At 36.8% G+C, this 25,423-nt stretch overlaps 1 protein-coding gene across 7 annotated transcripts in view; it reads left to right on the top strand.

Annotated features, from left to right (window-relative positions):
* The window catches only part of ABCC9 (ATP binding cassette subfamily C member 9), a 142,512-nt gene that overhangs the window by 55,919 nt on the left and 61,170 nt on the right, over positions 1-25,423 (top strand). For 5 of the 7 annotated variants that reach the window (XM_059935421.1, XM_059935422.1, XM_059935418.1 and 2 more), the window contains 6 exons: positions 4,201-4,273; positions 5,158-5,263; positions 14,628-14,666; positions 16,126-16,227; positions 18,396-18,480; positions 19,776-19,856. In XM_059935421.1, the coding sequence (XP_059791404.1) occupies positions 4,201-4,273; positions 5,158-5,263; positions 14,628-14,666; positions 16,126-16,227; positions 18,396-18,480; positions 19,776-19,856 (486 nt within the window). The remainder of the gene's footprint in view (positions 1-4,200; positions 4,274-5,157; positions 5,264-14,627; positions 14,667-16,125; positions 16,228-18,395; positions 18,481-19,775; positions 19,857-25,423) is intronic. The other 2 variants (XM_059935423.1, XM_059935425.1) reach the window with 2 other exon arrangements.

Raw genomic sequence — 25,423 nt, 5'->3', positions numbered from 1 at the left:
TCCTGGTGGTCCATTGGTTAAGACATCACTTCCAATGTTGGGGGCATGTGTTTGATCCCTGGTTGGGGGACTAAGACCCCACTTGCCACATGGCGTGGCCAAAAATTAAAAAAAAAAAAAAAAAAAAGAAATCTTCTTCTACCAAAAGGTATAAAGATATTCTGTATTGTATTGGTTCTTAAAATTCCTGGAGCTACACCTTTTGCTTTTAGTACTTTAATTGACCTAAAATCTATTTTTGTGGTTGGTATGAAGTAAGGTTGTGATTTAGTAGGGAAATCAGTAATAAATAATTTTAGCTGTAAGTTTAGCAGTAGTAAATTTAGTGGTAGTCATTTTACTGCATTTAGTAGTAAGTCAGTAAGGTCGGATTTAATTTTTTATATGATGTCGGGTTGTCCAGGCACTGTGTATCAGTCACCGTACCCACTGACTTTTAGTGCCGTCTTGTCACACAGATTTCTTTCTTTATTTTTCTCTGATTTGTCTGTCCAGTATTCCACTGTTGTGATTATTATAGCTTTCTAATAAACACTGACATTTTTTAGGACAAGTTCTTACACCTTATTTTTTTTCTTCTAAAATATCTTAGCTATTCTTGGCCCTTTTGGAAGGAAAGAAGCTTAGGTGCTCCGGAGTGTATATATCTTTTTGTACTTTTCCTTATACTTTCACTAGACATTTCCTTATTCCTTGCTTTAATGAGGTGTTTTACAAACTGTATTTTACTCAGCATTTTTATTTATTTTTGGCAGGAGAGAATGGACAAAGGTGTGTGGAAGGTCCTGCCTTTAGATTTTCAAAAAATTATTTCAATTGAGGTGAAATTCACATAGCATAAAATTAACCATTTTCAAGTGAACAATTCAGTGGCATTTAGATTCCCAAAGTTGTACAACCATCCCATCTACTAGTCGCAAAATATTTTTATCACCCCAAAAGGAAACCCCGTACCCATTAAGCTGTCACTCCCCATTTCCCCCTTTCTCTTGCCCCTGCCAACACCAATCTGCTTTCTGTCTCTACGGATTTACCTATGCTGGATATTTCATATAAATGGAATCATACAGTAGTTGGCTTTTTGCATTGTCTCGTTCCTGCCTTTACATTTTAATTCATCCTTTCCCTTTATCCCTGATCCTTATGCCTATATCCCCTCATCCTCCCAACATTACGGTGTCAGCAATAATATGCTCAATATATGCACTTCAACACACTCATATCCCTGTGAAATATGTAGTATTGTCATGAGCATTTATATTTTCAATTTCCTGAAATTGTTTGCTCCTTCTAGCTGCACCACTGCATTCTGTAACATCCCTGCCTTTTACTTGTCCCCTAGTGATGGCTGCTGGGTTGGCCTCCATCCTTCCTCCATCACAAACCATGCTGTGATAACCATCTTTGTACCCATCCTTTTATGAACCTTTGTGGAGATTTATATATTAGCTGATTTTCCAAGGTCAAACAGCTAGTTTGGGAAGCCAGGATTTTAACGCTTATGGTGGAGAAGTGAGACAATTTTGTAAAAGGGAGGAGGGAATGGAAGGGCAAATCACAGCGGGAGGAATTCACTTTGACTCTCCTCCATCCCTCTCAAGTGAGCTCTGTTCCCTCTTATACTTCTGTGTAGGACCAAATCAGGAGGTGACACTGTATTCTTCTGGTTCTTCCCTGCTGCTTTCCAACCACATCTTTCCTCTCTCACACTCTTGTGAAGCTATAGCGTGTTGTACCTTTCTCATGTCTATGATCAGAGGACCTCATAATCACTCACCCACCTTCACTGAAGATTTAGGTGCCTGTTTCCGAGTCCAGCTTTCTACCTTAGTAAGTGCCACACCTGGATGTGATTTAAACTTCCAGGTTCACAGCCCATCTAGTATCCCAGCCCCCAAGCCCCTTAATCGACCACCCCTCCATTTCCACAAACTCACCTGCATTCACACTCGGCCACCACTTAGACGCACAACCCCTCTGAGATCTTAGCCTCTGTTATACCAGCCAGCCACCGACATCACAGCCCTACCCTCCAGCTCCCTTAGGGCTTCACCTTCACTGGCATTGGCTTTTTTTTCCCCCGCATTATTTTTTATTTATTTTTTTATACAGCAGGTTCTTATTAGTTATCCATTTTATACATATTAGTGTATATATGTCAATCCCAATCTCCCAATTCATCACACCACCATTGGCTTTTAACCTCATTGCAACCTGCGGTAACTTGAGCCCCTTCTTTTCTCCCAGCCCTTTCACATCCTTCTGTAGCCGTTCAACCCCATGCCTTCTGGGCTGCTGTCCCCAGGGTGCTGTGGAGGGTGCTGTGGAGAAAACGACTTAATGGTACAAGTTGGCATGGCCAGAGCTTCATTACCTCCACCCTCGGCTGACTCTCCATGGTCCTTGGCAATCCTTTCCCATGCCTCCCTTCAGCATGATTCTCCATCACCTACAGTAGCTCTTCATCTGTCACTAATCTCCTCCCACCTCGTTCTCTCTCTCCTTTGGCCACCTCCTGTTTCTACAGATAACCTTCCCTCTCAATTCATTGAAAACGTAAAGGTTGTTATGGAGGGCCTCTCAGTTCCATGCTGACCCTCTCCCCAGCCCATCTGTATGTGCACCTCGTTTAGCCTGCTCTCCACTTTCTCCGAGAAAGAGGGATTCTCAGCCTTGAAGACTAGATTTTCTTTGAGCATCCTTTGTCACTTAGCCACTGTATCTTAAACCTCTGCCCCAGCCAGCTTTATTCATTATTTCTCATAGCATGTTTCATGGTTTTCTGATCCTGAACCTGTTCTCACTGTAGTTCTTTACTCAGAAATACCTTTGCTGAAATTCAGCATATTTTCCAAAACTAGCTAAAAGGCCCTCCTTTTTCAAAATATTTTTTTTGACTCATCTCAGATGTAAATGATTTTCCTTATGAACTGCTGTTGCACTTTCGTCTGTCTGCCCCTCTATTTGTTACTTAGCCCATACTCTCTTGCCTTGGTTTACTACTCAATTGACTGTAAGCTCAATTGAGCAGGGAAGCAGGGAGGATGCATTATACCTTCTTTGTAGCCCACATCAGTCCTAACGCAGGACTTCACATAGACTGGGTGCTCAGCAGGTATTTGTAAAGTGATCACTTATTGAGCCCTTCCAGGCCACCCTCCTTCCAGGACTAATTTCATGCATATCTATGTGATGGATATTATTAAATGCCAAGCTAGAGAAAACTTACATGGAAAAACATAATCTAGCCTTTTCAGGTAACTTTTGCACTCTAGTTGTTCATTTTAAGAGCTTTTTAAGGATATTTTTAGTTATAATTTAGATATTACCAATCTATTCTGCAAAATTCCTGAACAAAAATGTGCTTAGAAATTTCATCACTTGGGATTTGGAAACAAAATATTAATTTATGAGCAAAGTGTAGCCTTACTTTAGTTTCCTCTAATTTTTCAGGCACTTTCTCTCCCCTCATCTGTCTCTGTTCACCCTTCCAACCCTTGGGTTCTGTTATACCTCTTTTGTTTCCCATTTTTGTAACTGTTAAAACTATCAAGTTTTCTTGACACATATTAAAACAATAGATTGCTTTGGATGACTCTAAGGTCTTTTTGTTTGTTTGTTTGCTGGTTGTTGAGGTTTATACCACCAAGCAATGTTGCCTCATTTATGTGCTGTTTCTTCCTCCCCTTTACTTTTTCTTTTAAGATCAAGGGAGAGTGATAAATCCACATAGTTCAGGAAACTTATTCATTACAAAACCTTCCTTCTTAGCTAGTGGAATCATTTTGTTGGAATAATTTGTAGTTATTTCTGTTCTTTACTTTGCATCACAGGATTCTGGGAATTGCAGCAGTGAGAAAATAATCAGTGTAGCAGTTACATTGGCAAATATTTGGGTGATTGATTTTTAAGAATGTTCACATATAAATGATCCCAAATTTTCAGGGAAAATTGTTGCAATTTTTAGCATTCTTCATAATATCATTAATTCAAAGACCCTCCTCTCACGTCCATTCTTTTTGTGTTTCATTTATACCTCTAAGCAGTTATAACTCTAAATTAGAATTTCAGCACTGTGTTTTCTACTGTGTTGAAAGTCTTACAGTGCTTTAAAAAGAAATCTATTTTAATTGGAATAATTCTCTAACACCACATATTTACATAATTTTATAATTTAATTTCTGTATTCTTATTTTCTAGGTCACAAATGGGTACTTTTCATGGGGCAGTGGTTTAGCTACCTTATCTAATATAAATATTCAAATTCCAACAGGTAAGAATCATTTGTTACTCGGGTTTGTAATTGTTAACTATCATGAACATGGTTTTCCGACATAACCGAGCCTAACAAAAGGAGAGAAAGACTTTTTCAAGACAAACATTACTAATATTTATTTGTACCATGAAGCTCATGAACCCCTGTATCACTGTGAGGTGACTGGGAATTATAAGACCTGCCTTACACCGCAGAGTGTGGACCTTTGGACAAGTTATTTACCATCCAAATGAATTGCTTTCAGTTTATTTGCTGATTTGTGGCATTTAAATAATGGAGTAGTTCATTTCTCAGTTTTTTGAAGGAAGAATTTAAAGAAAGGATGTATGAGAAAGTAGTTTTCTATCCCTGAGGAAACCTGATGAAGTTTTCAAGATATTTAAGACATAAATACCCAATATTTTTATTTAAAATGTCTAGATAATTGAATAGAATTATTTTTTTGACTTGACCTCATGGTCAGTAGTTGGGATTTTTCTATTATACATGCAAATCAAAGTATTTTAAGAACAGCCCCCAAATCATTTTAAGCCCAATTATCTATTTTAGTTAAAATTGCCTTTTTCTCCTGAATGAATTGAACAATAAAGGTAACACTAATCTAGATGATTTAGGCAAGTATTTCACTGTTTTCTTTACTAGTGTCAGTTATTCTCATAGTTTTAAAAATAATACATCAAGATCTATAGATTTTAATTTTTCTTCTATTTTCCAAAAAACTTATGTATCAGGGAAGGGAGCTGTTTAGAATACTTTATTGCTGGAGACCAAAACTAGCCCATTGATTGTGAAACATCAGCCTTTTCTAAATGTGTTTTGATTTTATTTTACCAAGTGAATTCCATGTTATCCTGTTATTATCCTTTGTTTCTTTTCTGTAGGTCAGTTAACCATGATTGTGGGCCAGGTGGGATGTGGGAAGTCCTCTCTTCTCCTTGCCATCCTCGGTGAGATGCAGACATTGGAAGGAAAAGTTCACTGGAGCAAGTATGTGTATTTTTAATTGGTTTCTGTTGCTCTGTAATACATCTGATGATCTCTCAAGGGAAGAAATTAGAGCAATAGATTTACATGTTAGGAGTCTGAGGACCCCTCAGAAATAAGCATAGCTTTAAAAAAAATCAAATTAGTGGAAACTTTAAATGTTGTAAATTAAAAATTATAAAACAATTTATTACAGAGGTTTATCAGAGAGAAACCTGTATGTTGCTTTTAAGTAAGATTGGTATTGTAAAGATAGATTTTGAAAGTTATATGGGTAACACTCAAAGAAACACAACTTAAAAATTCTGCCCATAGTCAAAGAAGTTATGGAAAACTTGCATTATTTATAAAGCATATGTGCACAGAGAGCTTTAGTGGTCCAATGTTCAGAGAAGAAATATCGAATAATATTTTCCAAACTCTTCATAAGGGGCTGAGAAATCAGCCTTTTCTCTTCACATCCAACTTAAACTAGACACTAGAAGTGTCTAGTTAGGGACATGACTGGGTCAGACTAGCGTGTTGTGCAAACCCAAAGACGTGGTACTTCTCCTGTATATTTGAATGGTAGTTTTGGGTTCTTCAGAGCACATTGTAGTAATAAAGTGACTCAGAACCATAATATTATATAATTGTGTAATAAAGAATGAATCATATTTCTTTACTTTGATCTACCTGGTAGACCCCCCTCCCCCATTAGCAGTTTATGGAGAAATTGTTTACAGTTTATCTAAGATATTGGATTGTAGACCAGTGGTTCCCAACCAGGTGTGATTTTGTCCCTAGTGGACATTGGGCAATGTCTGGAGACAATTTTGGTTGTCGTTCTAGGGGAATTGGGCTGCTACTGATCTAGTTAGTGGAGGCCAGAAATGCTACTACACATCCTACAACGCACAGGACCGCCTCCCCACAACAAAGAATTATCTGGCTCCAAATGTCAGTTGTGCTGAGGAAACCTTGCCCTAGACCTACACATGTCCTTTAATATCATTTAGTTCTTATCATTGTAAGTTCCATTGTGGCTTAATCTACTGTTTACATACACAGGCATCTCTTACGAATGTGTAAAAACTATTTACAGGAATTTTTAGAATAGACTCTATTTTAAACTCCAATTAAGAGATGGAGATGCTTGGATGTGAAATTTGAGCTGGAAACAGCAGAACTATAAATCCTATTTTTGGTATCCTTGGTGAAAGAAGGAGGCTGAGAAATGTTGAGGGTACAGTTTATTCCTGTTGGAGTAGTAGACATGAAACTGTTTAGTGCTTATCCAGTAGAGAGCTTGGTAATAACTGCTCCCTGCAGTTTGCTTCATGATGGGTCCCTGTTGATCCCTAAGGTCAGATGCTAGGTGGTGTGTACCCTGCCACCATCACCTGCCAGCTTGGATGGACGCAGGTTTTGAGAAGCAGGTTTTACTGGATTAAATTATATTGTATGACATGTAAGGCCATAATGAAGTTATTTGGCTTTTGTTTTTACCTTGTTTCACTAGCATTAAAACAGAGAGAAAGAATGAGAGACTGGGACAGAAAAAGCATGAGATTTTATTTTCATATCTCTAGAATGTTCTTAAAATCTAGTCTTCTCTAGTATTACTTAAGATTAGCTCCACTTGGGCCAAACTGACTCCCAATATTATCACTAATAATCATTATCATTTTGTTAGTGGATAAATAAATGATATGGCAATTAGGAAAGTATTTTACACAGTCTATTTATTGAGTTTCTAAGCAAGATACATATATATATATATCTTAAGCAAATTTATATCCTATCTCATTTCATAAAAGTTGTGAATTATTTTATATAACATACTATAATAAAGCTTGAAAAATAAAGATATCAAGAAGGAAAATAAGGTTTAGATAATAATCTGAGCAATTAATAGGGTAGAAATGCATGCATTGGAGTCTTGCATGTTTATAACACATGGGTCCCAAATTCCACTCTGAGCTTCATGAAAGCTAGTCAAAGAGGGAAACAAGAGATAAAAAACACACATATACTTAATAAAGTTTAAGGTTTTTTTTTAAAGAAATAAGAAAGAAATATCTCCCATGGATCCTAATTTTAAAAAAGCTAAGAAAAGGTTATATCTTAAAGTCAGAGCCAATAGAATGAAGATGTGAGAAAGGATTTAAGAAAATTCTAAGTATTTATAGAATCACTATAATTTAAAAATCATCTCTTTATGAATACTTGCCTTAATAGACAATAATCCCATCTCTTCATGGCAGAAAGGACTGAAATTTTCTTCAAAAAATATTTGGGTTTGTCTGACACACACACAAATTAAAAACTAACCCCCTAAGAGATTAGATAAGCTAACACAAGTTTTATTTTTCTTTATTTATGAGAACTACTTAATTTTTTTCCATGGTATCCTTAATATCTGATAAAATGTATTTTCAAATCAGGAATGTTCAGAGAATACTGACCTTTTTAAAAGAATTATTTGCAATGACTTTTCATCCTGGAAAAAAACAAAAAACAAAAAACTTGTGCCTAGTCCAATAAGGATAGGCATATAAATGTTATTAAAATAAAGCTAATTTAGAAATTATCAATATTGGTAGGTTGATGGTGTGTAAATGGGAAGTACTTTACCGCAGCAGACTGAATTGTTTGCCGAATTTTTAAAGCTCAAAACAAAATAAAGCAAAACAATAAACTAAATGTTATGGTAAAGCACCAAGTGCCTTGCTGTCATTCTTTCATCATTGCACGTATCTCTGGTTGCGTGAATTTTATTTTTAAATGTGTCCTCATAGATGGCAGGACCAAAGTCCTATAAAGTACTCTGCCCTGTTGCAGCAAGAAATATTTACTTTGGGCGGGAGAGAAGGCACTGTTGCTCATCCAGGATAGACCTACATGGGTAGAACTTGGTACACAAAGACATTTATACATAGGATGCCTCCTTGGCAATTGCTACCTTTGACCTAGTCTGACATGCAGTAGCCCCAGAAGAGAAAGGAGAGAGAGATGAGGGAGGGACTGAAAAATTCTCCAAACTTGTCAGAATGCCAGGGTTCTTGCCCCTGCATCTGGGTGTGCTCTGTATTTGTTGAAAAGCAAATGTTCTGCCTGACTGAAGTTGTCCTTTCCTAGTTGTCATGATAAATAATAATTCCTACTGACATCTTAGGAACTAAGACTAAATAAAACTCTTTACCTGATGGACGGTTCCAATGAGGGAGTCCAGAATGTGTAATAATTGTGGTAATCATGTGAGACATAGCCATCATTTATCTTTGGTTTCCCTTTCTTTTTCTTCCACCTTGCCCATGCCATCAGCCATCCTGTCAGACCCCATCTGTCATGATGTTCTATTTGCTAATGTCTTGGTGCTAATTTGCTAATTGGCTTTATAACAGTGGCTGAGTTACTCTAGGACTGGCGAATTGAGGAGTTACTCCTTTTCATGTGATGTTGCCTGGCATGAAGGGGTGATAACATGAGTCAGCTTTCCTGGATCAGACATGATATAGCATATTTGCGCCCACATCTAGCTCCCCTTCTTCCAAATATTGTTCCTGATTTAAGGTTGCAAAAGTCACTCTTTCCCATTCCATAAGGTACCAACCATGAACTTGGAAGTTGCTAGAATACCAAGTTTAACTTTTACTCTTGAAGGAAGATACACACAAAATCCTGCATGTGGAAGTGAAATTGGATGCCATTTTCCAGAAGGGGATTTTCCATTTGACCTCCTCACTTTCTCGCTTGCCTTCATCACTGTTCACTGCCACATCGAATAGTGGACGATGAGTCTATAGACATGGAACTGGTGATTTTCATGTAATCAGATAAGATCTGATGTTGGAATTCGGAGCTAACTCTATTTATTTATTTATTTAGGAAGAGAAGAAAATAACCTTCCTCAATTGAATTTGATTAAACATATTGTTAAGTGAAAAGTTTGGAGAGGTGGTCTCTAGAAGTTAAGGGCTACATTACTCATGGAAAATGAAAGAGAATAATTTTTTAATTTGTTCATGGGAAATGACTACCTACAAATGGATCTATATCTACCTTTTCTTTCTTCCTCTGAAACTAGTATATGTGATTTAACTTTCACTCTTAAAGGAAAATATATCTAAATTCTGTAAGGGGAGGACTTCAGAAGTGAAGATCCTCCATACGCTGTTTTGCCTTTTGCATGACATTACTACATGAATGAACCCTTCTTTCTGATAGAAGTCTTTAATTTCTTGCCCTCCTCATTTCATGATCCTCTATTTTATTTTATTTTTAAAGATTTTTTTGATGTGGACCATTTTTAAAGTCTTTATTGAATTTGTTACAGTATTGCTTCTGTTTTATGTTTTGGTGTTTTGGCCACAAGGCATGTGGGATCTTAGCTCCCCGACCAGGGATCGAACCCTCACCCACTGCATTGGAAGGTGAAGTTTTAACTACTGGACCACCAGGGAATTCCCATGATCCTCCATTTTAAAAAAAGGTCTTTCCTATCTCATAAACAATGGGAGCATTTCTCCTTTTAAAAGAAGAATCTACCCACACTTAACCTCCTTGTTCTCCTTCCTCTCAGCGCAATGCAGTCTGGATGAAGAGTTCTCGTCATGACTGCCTAGATGCTCAATTGTCATAATTTGTTCTCAATCGTGCTTAACTTCTCCATAGCTTTTGAAACTGTTCACCACGGATGACTCCTTGAAACCAACTCCTTTCTTGGTTTCCATGATACTTTTACTTATTCATTTGTTTAAAATGTGTATTGGACACCTGTAACATGCATATCATTGTATTCATTGTTGGGGGTAAATAACTGAATAAGGGAAACCAGCCCCCTATTCTCATGAAGCGTAGTGTTCAGCAGGAAAGGCCACGAGGAAGTAAGAAAGTATTTTCATAATTATTTGGTTAAATTTTTTAAATATCAGGAAGAAAAAGTACAGGGTTTTATAAGAACAAATCATAGGTGACCTGAGTTGAGTTTGTGAGATCAACAAGGTTTTTTTAGGGGGGGAGGCATACATGAATGATCCTTGAACTTACATTTTAAGAATAAGCCAAAATTAATGAGTTAAACAGTAAGGAGCTGCAATACAAGTGGAAGAATATACAGTCTACTGTAGGATCCCCTTCCTTTATTTATATCTTTGACTTCAGTTTTCTCTCTAAGTACTAATGACACACCAGTGTACATTTCTGGCCAAGAATCTTCTTCTGAAAACCTAATAGCTCCTCCAAAAAGTCTTATACAAGCTGCAAATTGAACACATCCAAACTGAGCTCATGTTTCCAAAACCTCCTTCTCTGCCTGTATCCTCGAAGGGTTGTGTTCTCACCCTCTGAAATCAATTGGTAGGAGCCCAAGTCAGAGCTCAAGGATTCAACCTAGATTCTTCTTTCTCTATCGCCTGCAAAATCCAACCAATCACTTTTCTTATGTCTGTTCTTCCATTTTTGTATCTATTTTAATTTTCCTGGTTCAGGTACTTAATCGCATTTGTGAACTACTCACTGTGAACTACTTACTCCCTCACCTTTCTTTACACTGTTGTGAGATTTACCTTTTGACATGAAAATCTAATTACTTTCTTCTTGCTTATAATTCTTTTCTTGACTGGCCAAAATGTAGAAGAAATATTCTAGACACCTTTGCATAAAAGGGCCTTTCCCGATGTGGTCCCTATCTAACTTCTTAAATTCATATCCTGTCATTCCACCCACCCTTTCCATTGTGTTCCAGTAACACTGGGCTGCAGGTCGTTTTCAAATACACATACCTCCTCTGTAATGCCCTCTCCCAGGTTGGTGGCCTCACTGTTTTTTCTGGTGTCAACTCTGATGTTGTATCTTTGACAAAATCTCTAATTTTCCCAGGTGGACTGAAATGTACCTTCTCTTCTGGTCCCTCTGCACTTTGTTCAAATAAGTAAATGTGGGCTGGTCTCCTTCCTAGACTGAGACACCCTCAAGCCAAGCATGTTGTTTTTTGCTTTTCATCTACTTCACATCTAACCCAGACCTGGGCTCTTTCCATTTCTCTTTGTAGACACACAGGACTCTCCTCTCCCTCTCTCTTTCTCTCTCTCTCTCTCTCTCTCTCTCTCTTTCCATCTCCATCCCTATTATCTTTCTAATCTCAGCCCACAGCCCCTTTCAACTACCACTGTCTCACCTTCTTTTTGTAGATAAAAAGGGCTTTCCTGGGACTTCCCTGCTGGTCCAGTGGATAAGACTCCGCCCTCCCAATGCAGGGGGCCCGGGTTCGATCCCTGGTTGGGGAACTAGATCCCGCACACATGCCGCAACTTAGAATCTGCATGCCCCAACTAGGACCTGGTGCAGCCAAAATAAGTAAATATTTTAAATAAATTAATAAAGGTCTTTCCTCTTTCCCTCCAGTTCCTTTTATTCTCCTTTCGCCTCAGTCTACTGCAGTCTCATGTCTACCTCTGCCACTCCACTGAAACTATTCTTATCCAGTCCATCAGTGCCATCCTAGTTATTAAATTCACTGTGCACTTTTTTAAAAAATTTATTTTTTTTTATTGGAGTATAATTGCTTTACAAGGTTGTGTTAGTTTCTGCTGTACAACAAAGTGAATCAGCTACATGTACACCTATATCCCCTCCCTCTTGGACCTCCCTCCCAGCCCCCCATCCCACCCATCTAGGTCGTCACAGAGCACCAATTTCCCACTAGCTCTCTGTTTTATGCACGGTAGTGTATGCATGTCATTCCTAATCTCCCAGTTCGTCCCACCCTCCCCTTCGCCCTTTGACCTCCTGCCCACTTGACGTTGTTGCCCATACCTTTCTTCTTCAAAAGGTTTCCTTGCTTAGTTTCCAGTGAAACTCACAGTCAAGTTTTCCTCTTAGAACTTTTGCCTGCTCCTCTCAATCCCTTCTGCAGATGTCTCTTCCTTGGCCATTTGTTAAATAGTGATGTTTTTCAAGGTTCCGTCTTTGTCCCCTTCTTTTCTGCCTCTATATATACTTGCTGGGCAATCACACAGCTTCCCATGATTTTAGTTTCCTCTATCTGCTCCTGCTCCTTTGTTCACTTCGTTGTGATAAGCTAGCATTGTTGAAGTCATTTATTGGCTTTTCACTAGCAAAGGAAGGAATCCAAAGTCCTTGGGATCTAAGGCATATATTATGAGGGAAAATCATCCCAAAGGCTTCATTTGTTTACCAGATCTGTCTCCTGAGCTTCAAATTCTGCTTTCTGGCCATGGTCATTCTGACATCCCTTAGGTATCTCAAACTGAATGTGTCTGATTCTGAATTTATATCTTCCCCCACCATATGCATTTCCTCATCTGTGTCCCCTGTCGGTCACTCCTTCCTCCCTTCCATCCCTTCCCATCTTGTCAATCACACAATCCTAGGTATCTTTGAACATGTCCACTTCTCTTCATTCATTCACCATCACCCAAAGTCAGGGCACTGCCTTCTCATCTCCAGTATCTGACAGCCTTCAAGGCTCTCTGTATTACCTCCCATCTTGCTCCCTCCAATTTATTTGTTACTTTCTGCAACCAGAGTGATATTTCTAAACTGAACCTGTTATCTCTTTCTTGTTTAAATCCTTTTAGTGTTTTCTGTGGCTCTGTGGAAAAGTTCAAACTCTGTAGAACGGTTTATGAGCTCCTTCACTATGGCTGTTCACCACTTGTTCTTAAAATTCATACTTTTCTTCTCTCACCATTGACACCCACATTTCAGAAATGGTAAATTTTTTTTTTTTTTAGAAATGGTAAATTTATATCAGCTCCTTGTATGACCAGGATACTTTAAGGTCATCCAATATGTATTTTATTTGGTCTGAAATATTCTTCACCTTTTCTCCATCTAACCCACTCTTATCCCTCTGGCATCAATTCCTCTATTTACCCTGGTTTGCCAAAGGTGGATTGGGCGTCCTTCATCTGTGCTCTAATATCACCTTTTCCTTCACCTATCATGGTGTTTATTCCCTTGTCACGTTCCCACCAAACAGAAAACAACATGAAAGAAGGAATGACTTTTCTTTGTTTACTGTACCTCTGGTATTTTGGCACTAGGGGGTGATCAATAAATATTTTTCAATTGATATTAAATACATATAGTTGGAGTTAATCAATAGTAATTGAAAAAAATTGGTGACTTCCAAATTCATATCTCCATTTCGGGCTGACATTTTCAAGTATCTGATGGGCATTTCCACCTGGATGGCCGATAGGAAAATTAATTCATTAATTTCTGCCATACACCTGCTCTTCCTCATCTGTTTTCTCTCTTCCTCAGATTAAATAAAACCATTGAGTTCATTTATTGGTTTTTTTACCACTAAAAAAATAAAATAAAATCCAAATTTTTTGGCATCTAAAGAATATTGTGTGGAAAATATCACTTGGGAAATTGTGCATTTCATTATTTTTATGAGCAACTTAAATCAGAGAATAATCATTATTGAGAGGGGAGGTTTAGTCTGAGATTGTTTTTCCATACCTCTATTAACCACCCCATGATGTCATCAGAAATGTGCAGTTGTGAAAATCTTATCATTAGAAACACTAAGCCAAACATCACCAAGTAATGTACTTAGGTACATTTTCTCCACAAAAGCATATGATGCTTTCCAAAGTGAAATAGGATCTGTTCTTGGAGTTCTTGTAGACTTTAATTATGTGTGTGGTTTTTGAATTCAGAATGATGGAGTTCAACTAAAATATTAAAATTTAGAATAATAAAAAAATAGGTCCTCGGGTGTTTTTTCCCCAATGAAATAGATATAACTAAATTTAATTAGCCAAACACCTTGTTTTACGTAAATAATATCAATCAGTAATTAATTATACCCAAATGTTGCAGTGTGACCATGCATTGTGCATGTCCGTCTTTCTTACCAGTTCCTTAAGGGCCAGGCTGTGTCTAAACCCTTCAAGTTTAGAGAGCAAAAAGTATTTCTTGTTATGCCTTAGGGTAACTAATTAGGAATTTAGATAGATTAAATTCAAATATTAAAGGTAGGGAGCGCTTGGAAACATCAAATTCTTGTATAAACTAAGAAACTGTTCTGCAAAGTTTACCTAAATCTACACAGGTAGTTGGAGCAGAGTTGGGGCTAGAACATGTCCATTGTATGAACCCAAATTATATATGAAGGAGAACAGTGCTGTCCTTCTTTTGGAAGCTTACTAAGTAATTATTTCCTCACTGATGAAGATGTAAAAGAAGACGGTCATTTATCTGGTTTGCCTTTGGGACTAATATCAAAAACTATTTGGGAAATGTAGCTATTTTATATGTTCAATGTTTATCTTTTACCTGATATGTACACTCATTCATTCTATATTTATATTTCATAATTAATGAACATTGTTTGCCACACTTGCAGTGTAAATGAATCTGAACCTTCTTTTGAAGCAACCAGAAGGTATTATTTCTATTTTAATTGCGTTTAATAAGAGTAACTTCCTTCCTCAGACTTTACCTGATAACTCCATCTCTTACTCCTAGTCATTTTATTCATTCTGATAATGTACAAAGTCATTTATTAAAATGCGCTAGCAATATTTCCAGTAGCAGTAGTTCCCAACATTTGGAGGCTGCTAAAAGAATTAATTTGCCAAACAAAATGGCCCATTGTGTCAACTGTTATCTTCTCCATGAGTCACATGGGTCTCAACTTTGGCTGAAACTCAAATGTTCTTAGCGAATTGGATTTGGGATTTCATAAAATAAAATTGCATAAGAATTAATATGTATATTGTTTATGAATTAAACTGTGATGGGATCTGCTTCTAAGCTGGAGCTGGAGAGCCAAGTGCTTCATCCATTAAAAACAAAAAACAAAAAACAAACAAAAAAAACCCTTAAAGGACCTGGGGCGAGGAGAGGGAAACAGACATGCCAGAGGTTGGGAACCACTGTTTTACCACACAGATGGTTTTCTAAGAGACTACTAGCATACTGTATATTATCATGCCTTCTAAACTCCTAAGACATAATGTTTCAGGATGATCACTGATCATTTCTAAGTACTTTTTTTCTTAACTTTATTCTCTTTTAACCTTAATTCCTTAATTAGTACTTACAGACCATAAACTAACTGTGGAAGTGTGAATTTTAAGCTGACCCCTTCCCTACCCCAATCTCATCATCTTCTGTATCTTCAGCTCACATGCATTTTCCTAATTATTGCAAATTAAAATCTGATGTATAGACATCTGGTAGAATTTGCAAGCCAAAAAAATGGGGGACAGGGAGGAGGCTATCATTTTTTAAAAATAAACTATTTCAATATGTATTGAAATATGTGGTTTTTAAATGCGTAGTTTCATTATTGAAATGGACTCCTCAAGATCACTCTTTGTTTTGAAATATTTATATTATCTATTAATATTATCTATTACTTTAAAATATGTTCATTCAATTAAGCCACAAACACATACTATAATTACAGTATTAATTCACATCTTTTTAAAGATATTCATATAAAATTCAGAGTTATGTAAAATGCTTTTAATATAAAGTAAAATATCCGTGGCTATTAGAGAGTTAATTGCTATTTATCTTCAAATTATTTTTAAAATTATAGTCATTTTAAAAAACAACATTTTAATTAATAGTTCATATCGTAAAATACTTCTTTAGCATAGCAAAATAAAATTTGCACCTTGTGTGTTGTTTTAATTAAGTTCTCATCCCTTTAATTTAGTGGAATATTTAACCATTAATTAATAAGGTTGATGGTTGTTAAAATGTTCTCTTTTAGAAGTTCCCCATTTCTGTCTTTGAGATATTTTATCAACTTTCATTTTTCTTTGTTATACTAAAATACAGATTCAGCACAGCACCCTTGCTGTGTTTTGTTTTTCTTTTCCATTTTCTAGTAGGAACAGGTATTCTGTGGCTTACGCAGCTCAAAAGCCTTGGCTATTAAATGCTACAGTGGAAGAAAATATTACCTTTGGAAGTCCTTTCAACAAACAGAGGTAATTTTGAATGTATAAAATTTAGAACTCAAATGAGCAACTATTTCTAATCCCTATGTTTGGTTCACGGTTTCTGGAGTCTTTTTGTTTTAAATTTTTATTGGATTATAGTTGATTTACAATGTTGTGTTAGTTTCAGGTGTACAGCAAAGTGAACCAGTTATACATATACATATATCCACTCTTTTTTAGATTCTTTTCCCACATAGGCCATTACAGAGTATTGAGTAGAGTTCCCTGTGCTATAGAGCAAGTTCTTATTAGTTATCTATTTTACATATAGTAGAGTGTATATGTCAGTCCCAGTTTCCCAATTTATCCCCCCCCCCACCTTATCCGCTGGTTCTGGAGTCTTTGTATTGGGACTTCCTTTCTTCTCTGTTTGCCCTGCGTCCATCCTCATCACCTGGTCTATTAAGTCAACTCTTGTAAGAGAAGCCTCGTTGGAAGTTTCAGCCCATCCTATACAACTATTGAGAAGAATTTGTACACCAAAAATAAACAGCCGTAACCGAAGTGTGTGTGTATGTGTGGGGAGAGGGTGGACATGGTGCTGAGGTTGTTGGTAAACAGAAGAAAAATCCCAGTAAGGAGCAGAAAGAGGGTTAACCGTGGACAGAAGAAAAGGAATATGGGATCTGAGGGGTCTGGTTACTCGGAGCAGCCAGAATATGTCCTCTTTCAATCATCTTTTAAACACCCGCTGGAGTGTACAAAGGCAAGACCCTTTCCTTAAGCCACGTGCATGAGGGGTAGGGAGTGTCCTAAGACCCTGAGCTGGGTTCTGAAAGTTAAGGAAAATTAGGTCTGGGGAGAGGCATGAGGAAGGGGGAAGGGAGAGGAAAGTGTGGGAGGAAAAACTCAAATTATGTGGGATTGTTTGGGGCCTGGGAACAAACCAGACAGAAAGGGACCTGTGTGTACTGATGGCAGCAAACTAGATTGTAAAGGAAGGCTGAGATGAGACAGTCAGGTGCCTTAAAAGCCAGCCAGATATAAATCTGACATTCTCGGGAGGCACAGCAAGTGTTAAAAGGGGACTAACAAAGTAAATGTGATCTGGCAGTGTCATAAGAGATTTATGTGGGATGAATCTGTATTAGGAACAAAAAGACATTTAGAAGTTTGTTGGGATAATGATCCAGGCATGCTGTGTTTGTTGCCTGCACTTGGCAGTGACTGTAGAAATGGAAGAAGAAGAGATGGTTGACAGAAAAGCATTCTAGAATAAGAATGGACAAAATAAGAGCAGGGGGAAGAAAAGGGAAGAATCAAGAATGACTTGAATATTTTAAGACCAGGTGATTGAGAAAATGAAACCATTGATATTTTCCCTAGCACTCCCAGTGCCCGTGCTTCCCGGTATTTCCAGTCTGTCCAATTTCCAGATCCAGCCTTAGGTCAGCTTGAGTACATCAGTCCTCATCGTCTTCCGTTTTCTCCTCCCTTCAGCATCATGATTGTGGACACAGATTCCCCACCTGTAACCCATGCTTTAGCCCCAGTGAGCCTCCTCTTATCCCTCACATGCACCGTGAACTTGTTCACCTTCCTGCAGTTCCTTAAGCCTCCCTTCCCTCATTTTCATTCCTGGCAAATTACAGCTCATCTTTCTGGATACACCTTACAACTCGCCCGCTCTCAAAGACGTCACTAATTTCTCAGAGCAGTCGGTCATTTCTTCCTGTGTATTCTAGGAGCACTTTATACCTACCCATCTATAATATTCAGTACCTAACAAGGTACATTTTTATTATATGTTTCTATGTCAATCTTCTGCTTCATTTAATAGTTTCTTAAAAAAAATTTTAACCACTTTTTTCACTGAAGTATAATTTACAATGTTGTGTTAGTTTCAGGTGTACAGCAAAGTGATTTAGTTGTACTTATTTATATCTATTCTTTTTCAGATTCTTTTCCATTATAGGTTATTACAAGACATTGAATATAGTTCCCTCTGCTATACAGTAGATCCTTGTTAATAGTTTTATAAAAGTGGGAACCAATATCTATTTATCTTTGTATCTACAAGCCTAGTGTAGAGGCTAGTATATACTAAATAGTTCAATAAATGTTTTATTTCAGCTTCCAAGACATTGGACCTGGGACTTAGTTTATGGGCAGTATATTAATAGTGATCTAAAAACTCAAAATACTTTCTCCCAAAGGTACAAAGCTGTCACAGATGCCTGTTCTCTTCAGCCGGATATTGACTTACTACCATTCGGAGACCAAACTGAAATTGGAGAGAGGGTGAGCTATGTGTAGTTTAATTAAACAATGAACACAAATCTAGAAAAGTTTTCTGGTTGTCTTTAACCTTTCATGGAGCATAAGAAAATCTGAGAGCTCTGAATTATGTGCTTTCCTAGTGACAAGTTCTAGAAACAGGAGTTCTTGATGCCACGTCTCTTAAGTATTTGTTGAGTAACCAGCATGCACTTCACATTTCGCTAGCTGCTTGAGAGTTCTCAAGGGAAGGGAAGCAGTCCCTGACTTTGATCAAATGTATTTTTACTTACTTGGAGTTTACTGTAAATTGGTTTGGAAACTGAGATTACTTCCGACAACTTCTTCCACTCTTGTCAACATCCATTTATTCCTGTTAAAGGGTTCTTTTTTCTTTGTGTAAACAGGTTTTACATTGGCATCATACTGTTCTATGACTAGCTGAAAAATATTTATACCTGTATGTAATCATTTATAACAATATTGGCTAAAATTTTTGACTCTTATAGGTGGCAAGTACTGGGCAAAAGGCTTTACGTGCATTATTTACTTTTACAACAAAGCTGTTATATGGGTGTTTTGTTATCAGTGTATTGCAGCCAAGAAGACCAAGGCTGAGAAAGGTTAAGGAACTTGCCCAGTCAGAGTCATTGGTGCAGGTGGGATTGGTCCAACTCTGTAGTCTGCGTTATTCATGGCTGTTCTTTATTGCAACCTAGTAGAGTGCTTAAGACATGACCTGGACTTCTCTGAGTCTTCATTTCCACGTGGGGAAAAATGCCTACATGTTGAAATTGCTCTGACGAATAATAGAAATAAGGAATGGAAAGCCATTCACACCAGCCTGGTGCATACTAAGTGCTCAATAAATACTAGTTTTTCAAATTTTTATAATCAGTACTTGATTATAAAAGCATATTGCTGTGTAGTTCTGTTGAACAAAACTTGTAATATCGAATTTAAGAGGCATGTGTTCAGTATACTACAGACACAATTCATGAAACTGGAAACAATTTGGGGATTACTTGCATCTTCAGCACACACCTTGGTTTATGGTTATTAATGCTTTGGTACAGCAGAGTTCTCTATCAGAGTGAAAAGAGGATTAATGTTATCAGTCAGAAATTACCTTAATATAATTCAACTATTGACCACTAAACAACTTGCATTTTATCTTACTAATGTTATCACAATTTAATTAATAAATTACCATTAATTTAAGATTCTTTTAGAGAAGTTTGTATTTTAAAGGGAATTTTTTTATCAACAGATCATCTACTAATATAAAAGGTGGATGTTTATGGATATTTCTTCTCTAGGGCATCAACTTGAGTGGGGGTCAGAGGCAAAGAATCTGTGTGGCCCGAGCTCTCTATCAAAATACCAACATTGTCTTCTTGGTAAGAATACGGTCTTTTTGTTTCTTTCTATTTCATTTTTCCCTCTGGACAAATGAGTCCTTAAAGAGACAAGTCAAGTAACTCAAGGAAAGATGGTTTAACTTGTGAAATTACAGAGAATTAAGGGGAGACAAATCCTCAGAGTACAAATCAAATCAACATCAAGATGAGAGCTGGGAGATCCAGAGGGACTGAGGTGCCCAAATGTTTACTTATATGAGTTTTTAAATCATGAGGATCATTAATGAAAGAGTATGGATGGTGCTGGATGAACTGGACAGGATCATAGGTCTTCTCATTTATATTTGCTGGCAAAAAAGGAGGGGCTGGAAAATATACTCTTGGTGGACACAGGGGTTAGTAAGTATGCAACTCAGGCTGTGGATAAGATTTATCTGTGAAGCTTCCTGAAATTCTTCTTAGAAATCTTGATACTAGCCTAGACCTACTGAATCATAATCTATAAAGGCAGAGTTTAGAATCTGTATCTTAAAAAGCTCCATAGATGATTGTCTTGTATTTATATATCCTGGATGGATAACTCGCTTCTACCTATGGATCCGCAAATAAAATTCGATGATTATGTTGATTATGAATTTGCTCTAGTTTGGTTTCTCCAGAAGGATGTAGCCAAAATAACTTAGCTTACAGATAGACAGTGTATATTAGAGACCAGCAGGCTATGTAAATATATCCTTCCCCTGCTTTCTCCTTCTGTGCAGTTATTAACCATTTATAAATCTGGTTCTCCAACCTCCTTTAGAGTTTTCACTCCATCTAAAATCGAACATCTTCAAATTTAGTGGAGTTTTCCACTAAATTTGGATCCATTACTGGGGATGGGAGTAGAATTTGGACATAGTGGTGGAAGTGCACTTCAGGTTAATGTCCCTAAGAATACCTGTCCCTAAAATGTTCCAGAAAACACCACCATAAAAGCTATACCAGTATCTAGCAGTAACCTACGTAATTATAAATCCTTTTCATAATGGGTGAACCCACAACTAGAAATGACTTCTTGAACTTTGGGATCAAGTAATGATTGAAGCACCTGAGGACTAAGTGACTTGGAAATCTGAAAGAGACAGAGGTTCTTTGAATGTAGTATTCTACTCCATTTCATTCCACTGCCTTCAATTTAATGACCCTTACTTCAGTTGTAGAATCATGGGATTCAAAGGAGTCATAGTGCTAGCACTGTGGATTCCCAGCCATTCATTATAGAATTGCTTATCGTATCATCTCTAACAGCTTCTTGATGACTCTCTCTGAAGACAGGTTGCTTATCTTTGAGGCAGTCTTTCCTTGTTGGTCCGTGTATGGGCTGCTATAACAAATTGCCATAATTGGTGGTTTACACAATACAAATTTATTATCCTATAGTTCTGTAGGTTAGATATCCGACATGGGTCTCACACAGCTGAGATCAGAATGTCTGCAGGGCTATGTTCCCTTCTGGAGGCTACCGGGTAGAAAAGGCTTCCTTGCCTTTGCCAGCTTCTAGAGGCTGCCCACATTCCTTGGCTCACAGCTGCCTTCCTTCATCTTCAAAGCCAGCAACATCTGCAAAGCCAGCATCTCTGACCATTTTTACTACTCACTTCTCCCTCTCCACATCCGGGGAAGTTCTCTGCTTTCAAGGATTCATGTAATTAGTTTAGACCCATCAGGATAATCTTCCCATCTCAAGGTCTTTAATCTAAATCATATAGACATACCTTGGAGATATTGCAGGTTTGATTCCAGATCATCATAATAAAGCGAGCATCACAGTAAAGTGTGAGTCACGTGAATTTTTGGGTTTCCCAGTGCATACAAAAGTTATGTTTACTACACTGTAATCTCTTAAGTGTGCAATAGCATTATGTCTAAAAAAACAATATACATACATTAATTAAAAAATACATCATTGATAAAACATGCTACCCATTATCTGAGCCTTCAGTAAGTGATAATCTTCTTGCAATAGTAACATCAAAGATCCTTGATCATAGATCACTGTAATATAATAATAATGAAAAAGTTTGAAAGTATTGTGAGAATTACCAAAATGTGACACAAAGACATGAAGTGAGCAAATGCTGTAGGAGAAATAGCGCCGATAGACTTGCTGGACACAGGGTTGCCACAAATCTTCAATTTGTAAAAATATGCAACTCTGTGAAGCACAATAAAGTGAAGTGCAATAAAACGAGGTATGCGTGTATCTGCAAAGTCCCATTTGCTATTAAGGTAACATAGTCACAAGTTCTGGGAATTAGAACATGGACATCTTTGGGGACCATTATTCTGCCTGCTGCGGATAACTTTCATTATTGGAAAGTTATTATGTGATTGAAATCTGCTTCTGTGTATTTTCCGTTTATTGGTTCCCATTCTGCTTCTGCAGCAGCAAATGTATTTCTTTTATATAGCCATAGTTCAATATTTTAATATTATTGTCATAACTTGCCTTAATTTACTTTTTTCTAGACTAAGCAAGCTTAATATTTTTAATTCTTTGACAATAATATAATTTTTATAACTTTTTTTTACCTTTTCTTAATTCTGGATGTAATAGAGTTTGTCAGGGTCCCTTTGAAAAAGCATGTTCCAGATGCACTCTGCTCAACTCAGATAATCTTAAAACTAATAGATCTTATGATCTAAATATTATAGTTTCTTCATTGTAGCCTAAAACTGAATAACGTTTTAGCAGCAACAGAATACTGTTGATGTGTTTTAACAATTTGCCCCAAATGAAAATATCTTACACTTCCCATTGTTCAAAAATTCACAGAGCACTTTGAATCGCAGTATTATCTCATTTGATTCTTATGACTGTGCTGCTAGGGTAGATGGTATCCTCATGTGAAGTGAGGAAACTTATAGATAGAAAGGTGAAGTGCCTTACTCAAGGACTAATGACTAGTGAGTGATACAGTCTGGGCTAGAACTCCATGTCTTTTGAGTACTGTTTTTCTGATCAGCTAAGATGCTCTGGTATTTTTTAAGTTACTACCTGTGTTGTCTTTTTCTTTCCTTTCCCTACCTCCCTCCCTCCCTCTCTCCTTCCTTCCTTCCTTCCTTCCTTTCTTCCTTCCTTCCTTCCATCCTTCTTCCTTTCCATCCATCAATGTTTAGTGAATGTCATCAGTGCCATCTTATGTGCTGGGTAAAGGAAACAGTTTTCTCCTTTGTTATTCCTATCTTTAAGGATCTCACTTGTACAAATAATTAGTTAAGGTTTTACATTTTGCTCTGATCTCTAGTTAACCTTTATCAAATTAGCCTTTACACTGTATCAAAGCCATGTGAAACGTCTTAATTATATATCAAACATATTAGTTATTTTTAAAGCTTTGTAGCATCTATAAATGTGCTGTATCAGTGAACATATTTTTAAGAGGTTACTTCCAAAAATGTGTCCATAAAGACTATACTACTAAAACATATTCATTGAATACAGGAAAGACTATATTAGTGAGAACTGTATATATGTACATAAAAATAAATAATATATTACTGAAAATGAAGAACTGACCATTCATTGATTTGGCTATTTGTCAAATTGTCTTGCATTCTTTAAAGAAAGTATCTCCACAGAATGTTAATACACAAACTGAATCTTGAGAAATGATTAGCAATCCATCAAATCTAGATTATTATTAGGTTATATAAAAGGTTACATTTTACTGCAACACCAAGATGCCACATAATGAAGCCATGGCATATACATGATAGCAATCATTATTAAGGGCTTTTTATGACCTAGTCATGATTCTAAATACTTTATGTACATGAACTCACTTCATCCTCACAGTAACCCTATTAGGTTTGACATTGTTATTATTAATGTTACCTTTATTTACACAATGATAATGTTGAGGCTTTGGGGGATAATTTATCCAAGGTCACACAGATAGTAATAGTGAAGCAAGGATACAAACCCAGGTGATCTAATTCCATAGCCTGTGTCCTTAACCACTGCACTTTTCCTCGTTAAGAGATTCCTGGAAGTCACTAAATTCTCACTGTGGTGCTTTAAAGGGTTTAGCACAGTGTTAATCACCACAGCTTTATTTATAAGAAAATAATAATAAAATAACGCTTTTTAAATATTTTACAGAGACTTTTACAACATTATTTGATCTTTGCAGCAAACCTATGTGCTCTCTAACAGGTCTCTTTATTATCCCCATTTTACAGATGAAGTGACTGAGTTTGAAAAATTGCCCAGTGTCAGAGATCTACTCTGTTAACTACTTTCAAATATGCAACACAGTATTATTAACTATAGTCGTAGTGCTGTACATTCTATCCCGAGGACATGTTTATCTTACAACTGGAAGTTTGTACCTTTTGACCACTTTCACCCATTTTCCCTAACCTCACACCCCCACCTCTGGCAAACACCAATTTGTTTTCTGAATTTATGAGTTCACTTTTTTTTTTTTTTTTTTGGATTCCACGTATAAGTGAGAGCATATAGTATCTGTTTTTCTCTGTTTGATTTATTTTACTTGGCATAATGCCATCACAAATGGCAGAATTTCCTACCTTTTTATGGATGAATAATATTTCACATTTTCTTTACCCATTCATCCATTGATGGACATTTAGGTTGTTTCCATATCTTGGCTATTGTACATAATGCTATAATGAACATGGAAGTTCTTAATGAATATTGAGATAATGATTTCATTTCCTTTAAATAAATACCCAGAAGTGGAATTGCTGGATCATATGGTAGTTTTATTTTTAAAAATTTGAGGAACCTCCATACTTTTTTTCCATGGTGGCTGCACCAATTTACATTTCCAACAACAATGCACAAGAGTTCCCTTTTCTCCACATTCTCACCAACATTGGTTATTTCTTGTCTTTTTGATAACAGCCTATCTAACAGATGAGAGGTGATATCTCATAGTTTGATTTGTATTTCCCAGATAATTAATGATATTGAGCATCTTTTCATGTACTTGTTGCCCATTTGTATGTCTTCTTTGGAAAAATATCTATTCAGATGCTCTGACCATTTTTAAATTGGATTGTTGGGGTCTTTTTGCTATTGAGTTGTATGAGTTCTGTATATATTTTGGATATTAACCACTTATCATATATATGATTTGCAAATATTTTACCCCATTTCATAAGTTGCCTTTTCATTTCGTTGATGGTTTCCTTTACTGTACAAAAACTTTTTAGTTTGATGTAGTCTCACTTGTTTATTTTTGCATTTGTTCCTTTTGTTTTTGGTATCAGAATCTTAAAAAAGCATTACCAAGACCAATGTCAGGGAGCTTATCCACTATGTTTTCTTCTAGGAGTTTTATGGTTTCAGGTCTTATGTTCATGTCTTTGATTCATTTTGAGCTGATTTTTATGTGTGATGTAAGACAGTAGTCCAGGTTCATTTATTTTACATGTGGCTGTCCAGTTTTCCCAGCACCATTTATCAAAGAGACTATCCTTCCCCCATTGTATATTCTTGGCCCCTTTGTTACAAATTAATTGACCATATGTGCATGAGTTTATTTCTGGGCTCTCTGTGCTGTTCCATTGATCTATGTGTCTGTTTTTATGCC

Source organism: Balaenoptera ricei, chromosome 10, assembly GCF_028023285.1.
Source record: "Balaenoptera ricei isolate mBalRic1 chromosome 10, mBalRic1.hap2, whole genome shotgun sequence".
In the NCBI taxonomy this organism is placed as follows: Eukaryota; Metazoa; Chordata; class Mammalia; order Artiodactyla; family Balaenopteridae; genus Balaenoptera; species Balaenoptera ricei.
This window is presented reverse-complemented; position numbering and strand designations above follow the sequence as displayed.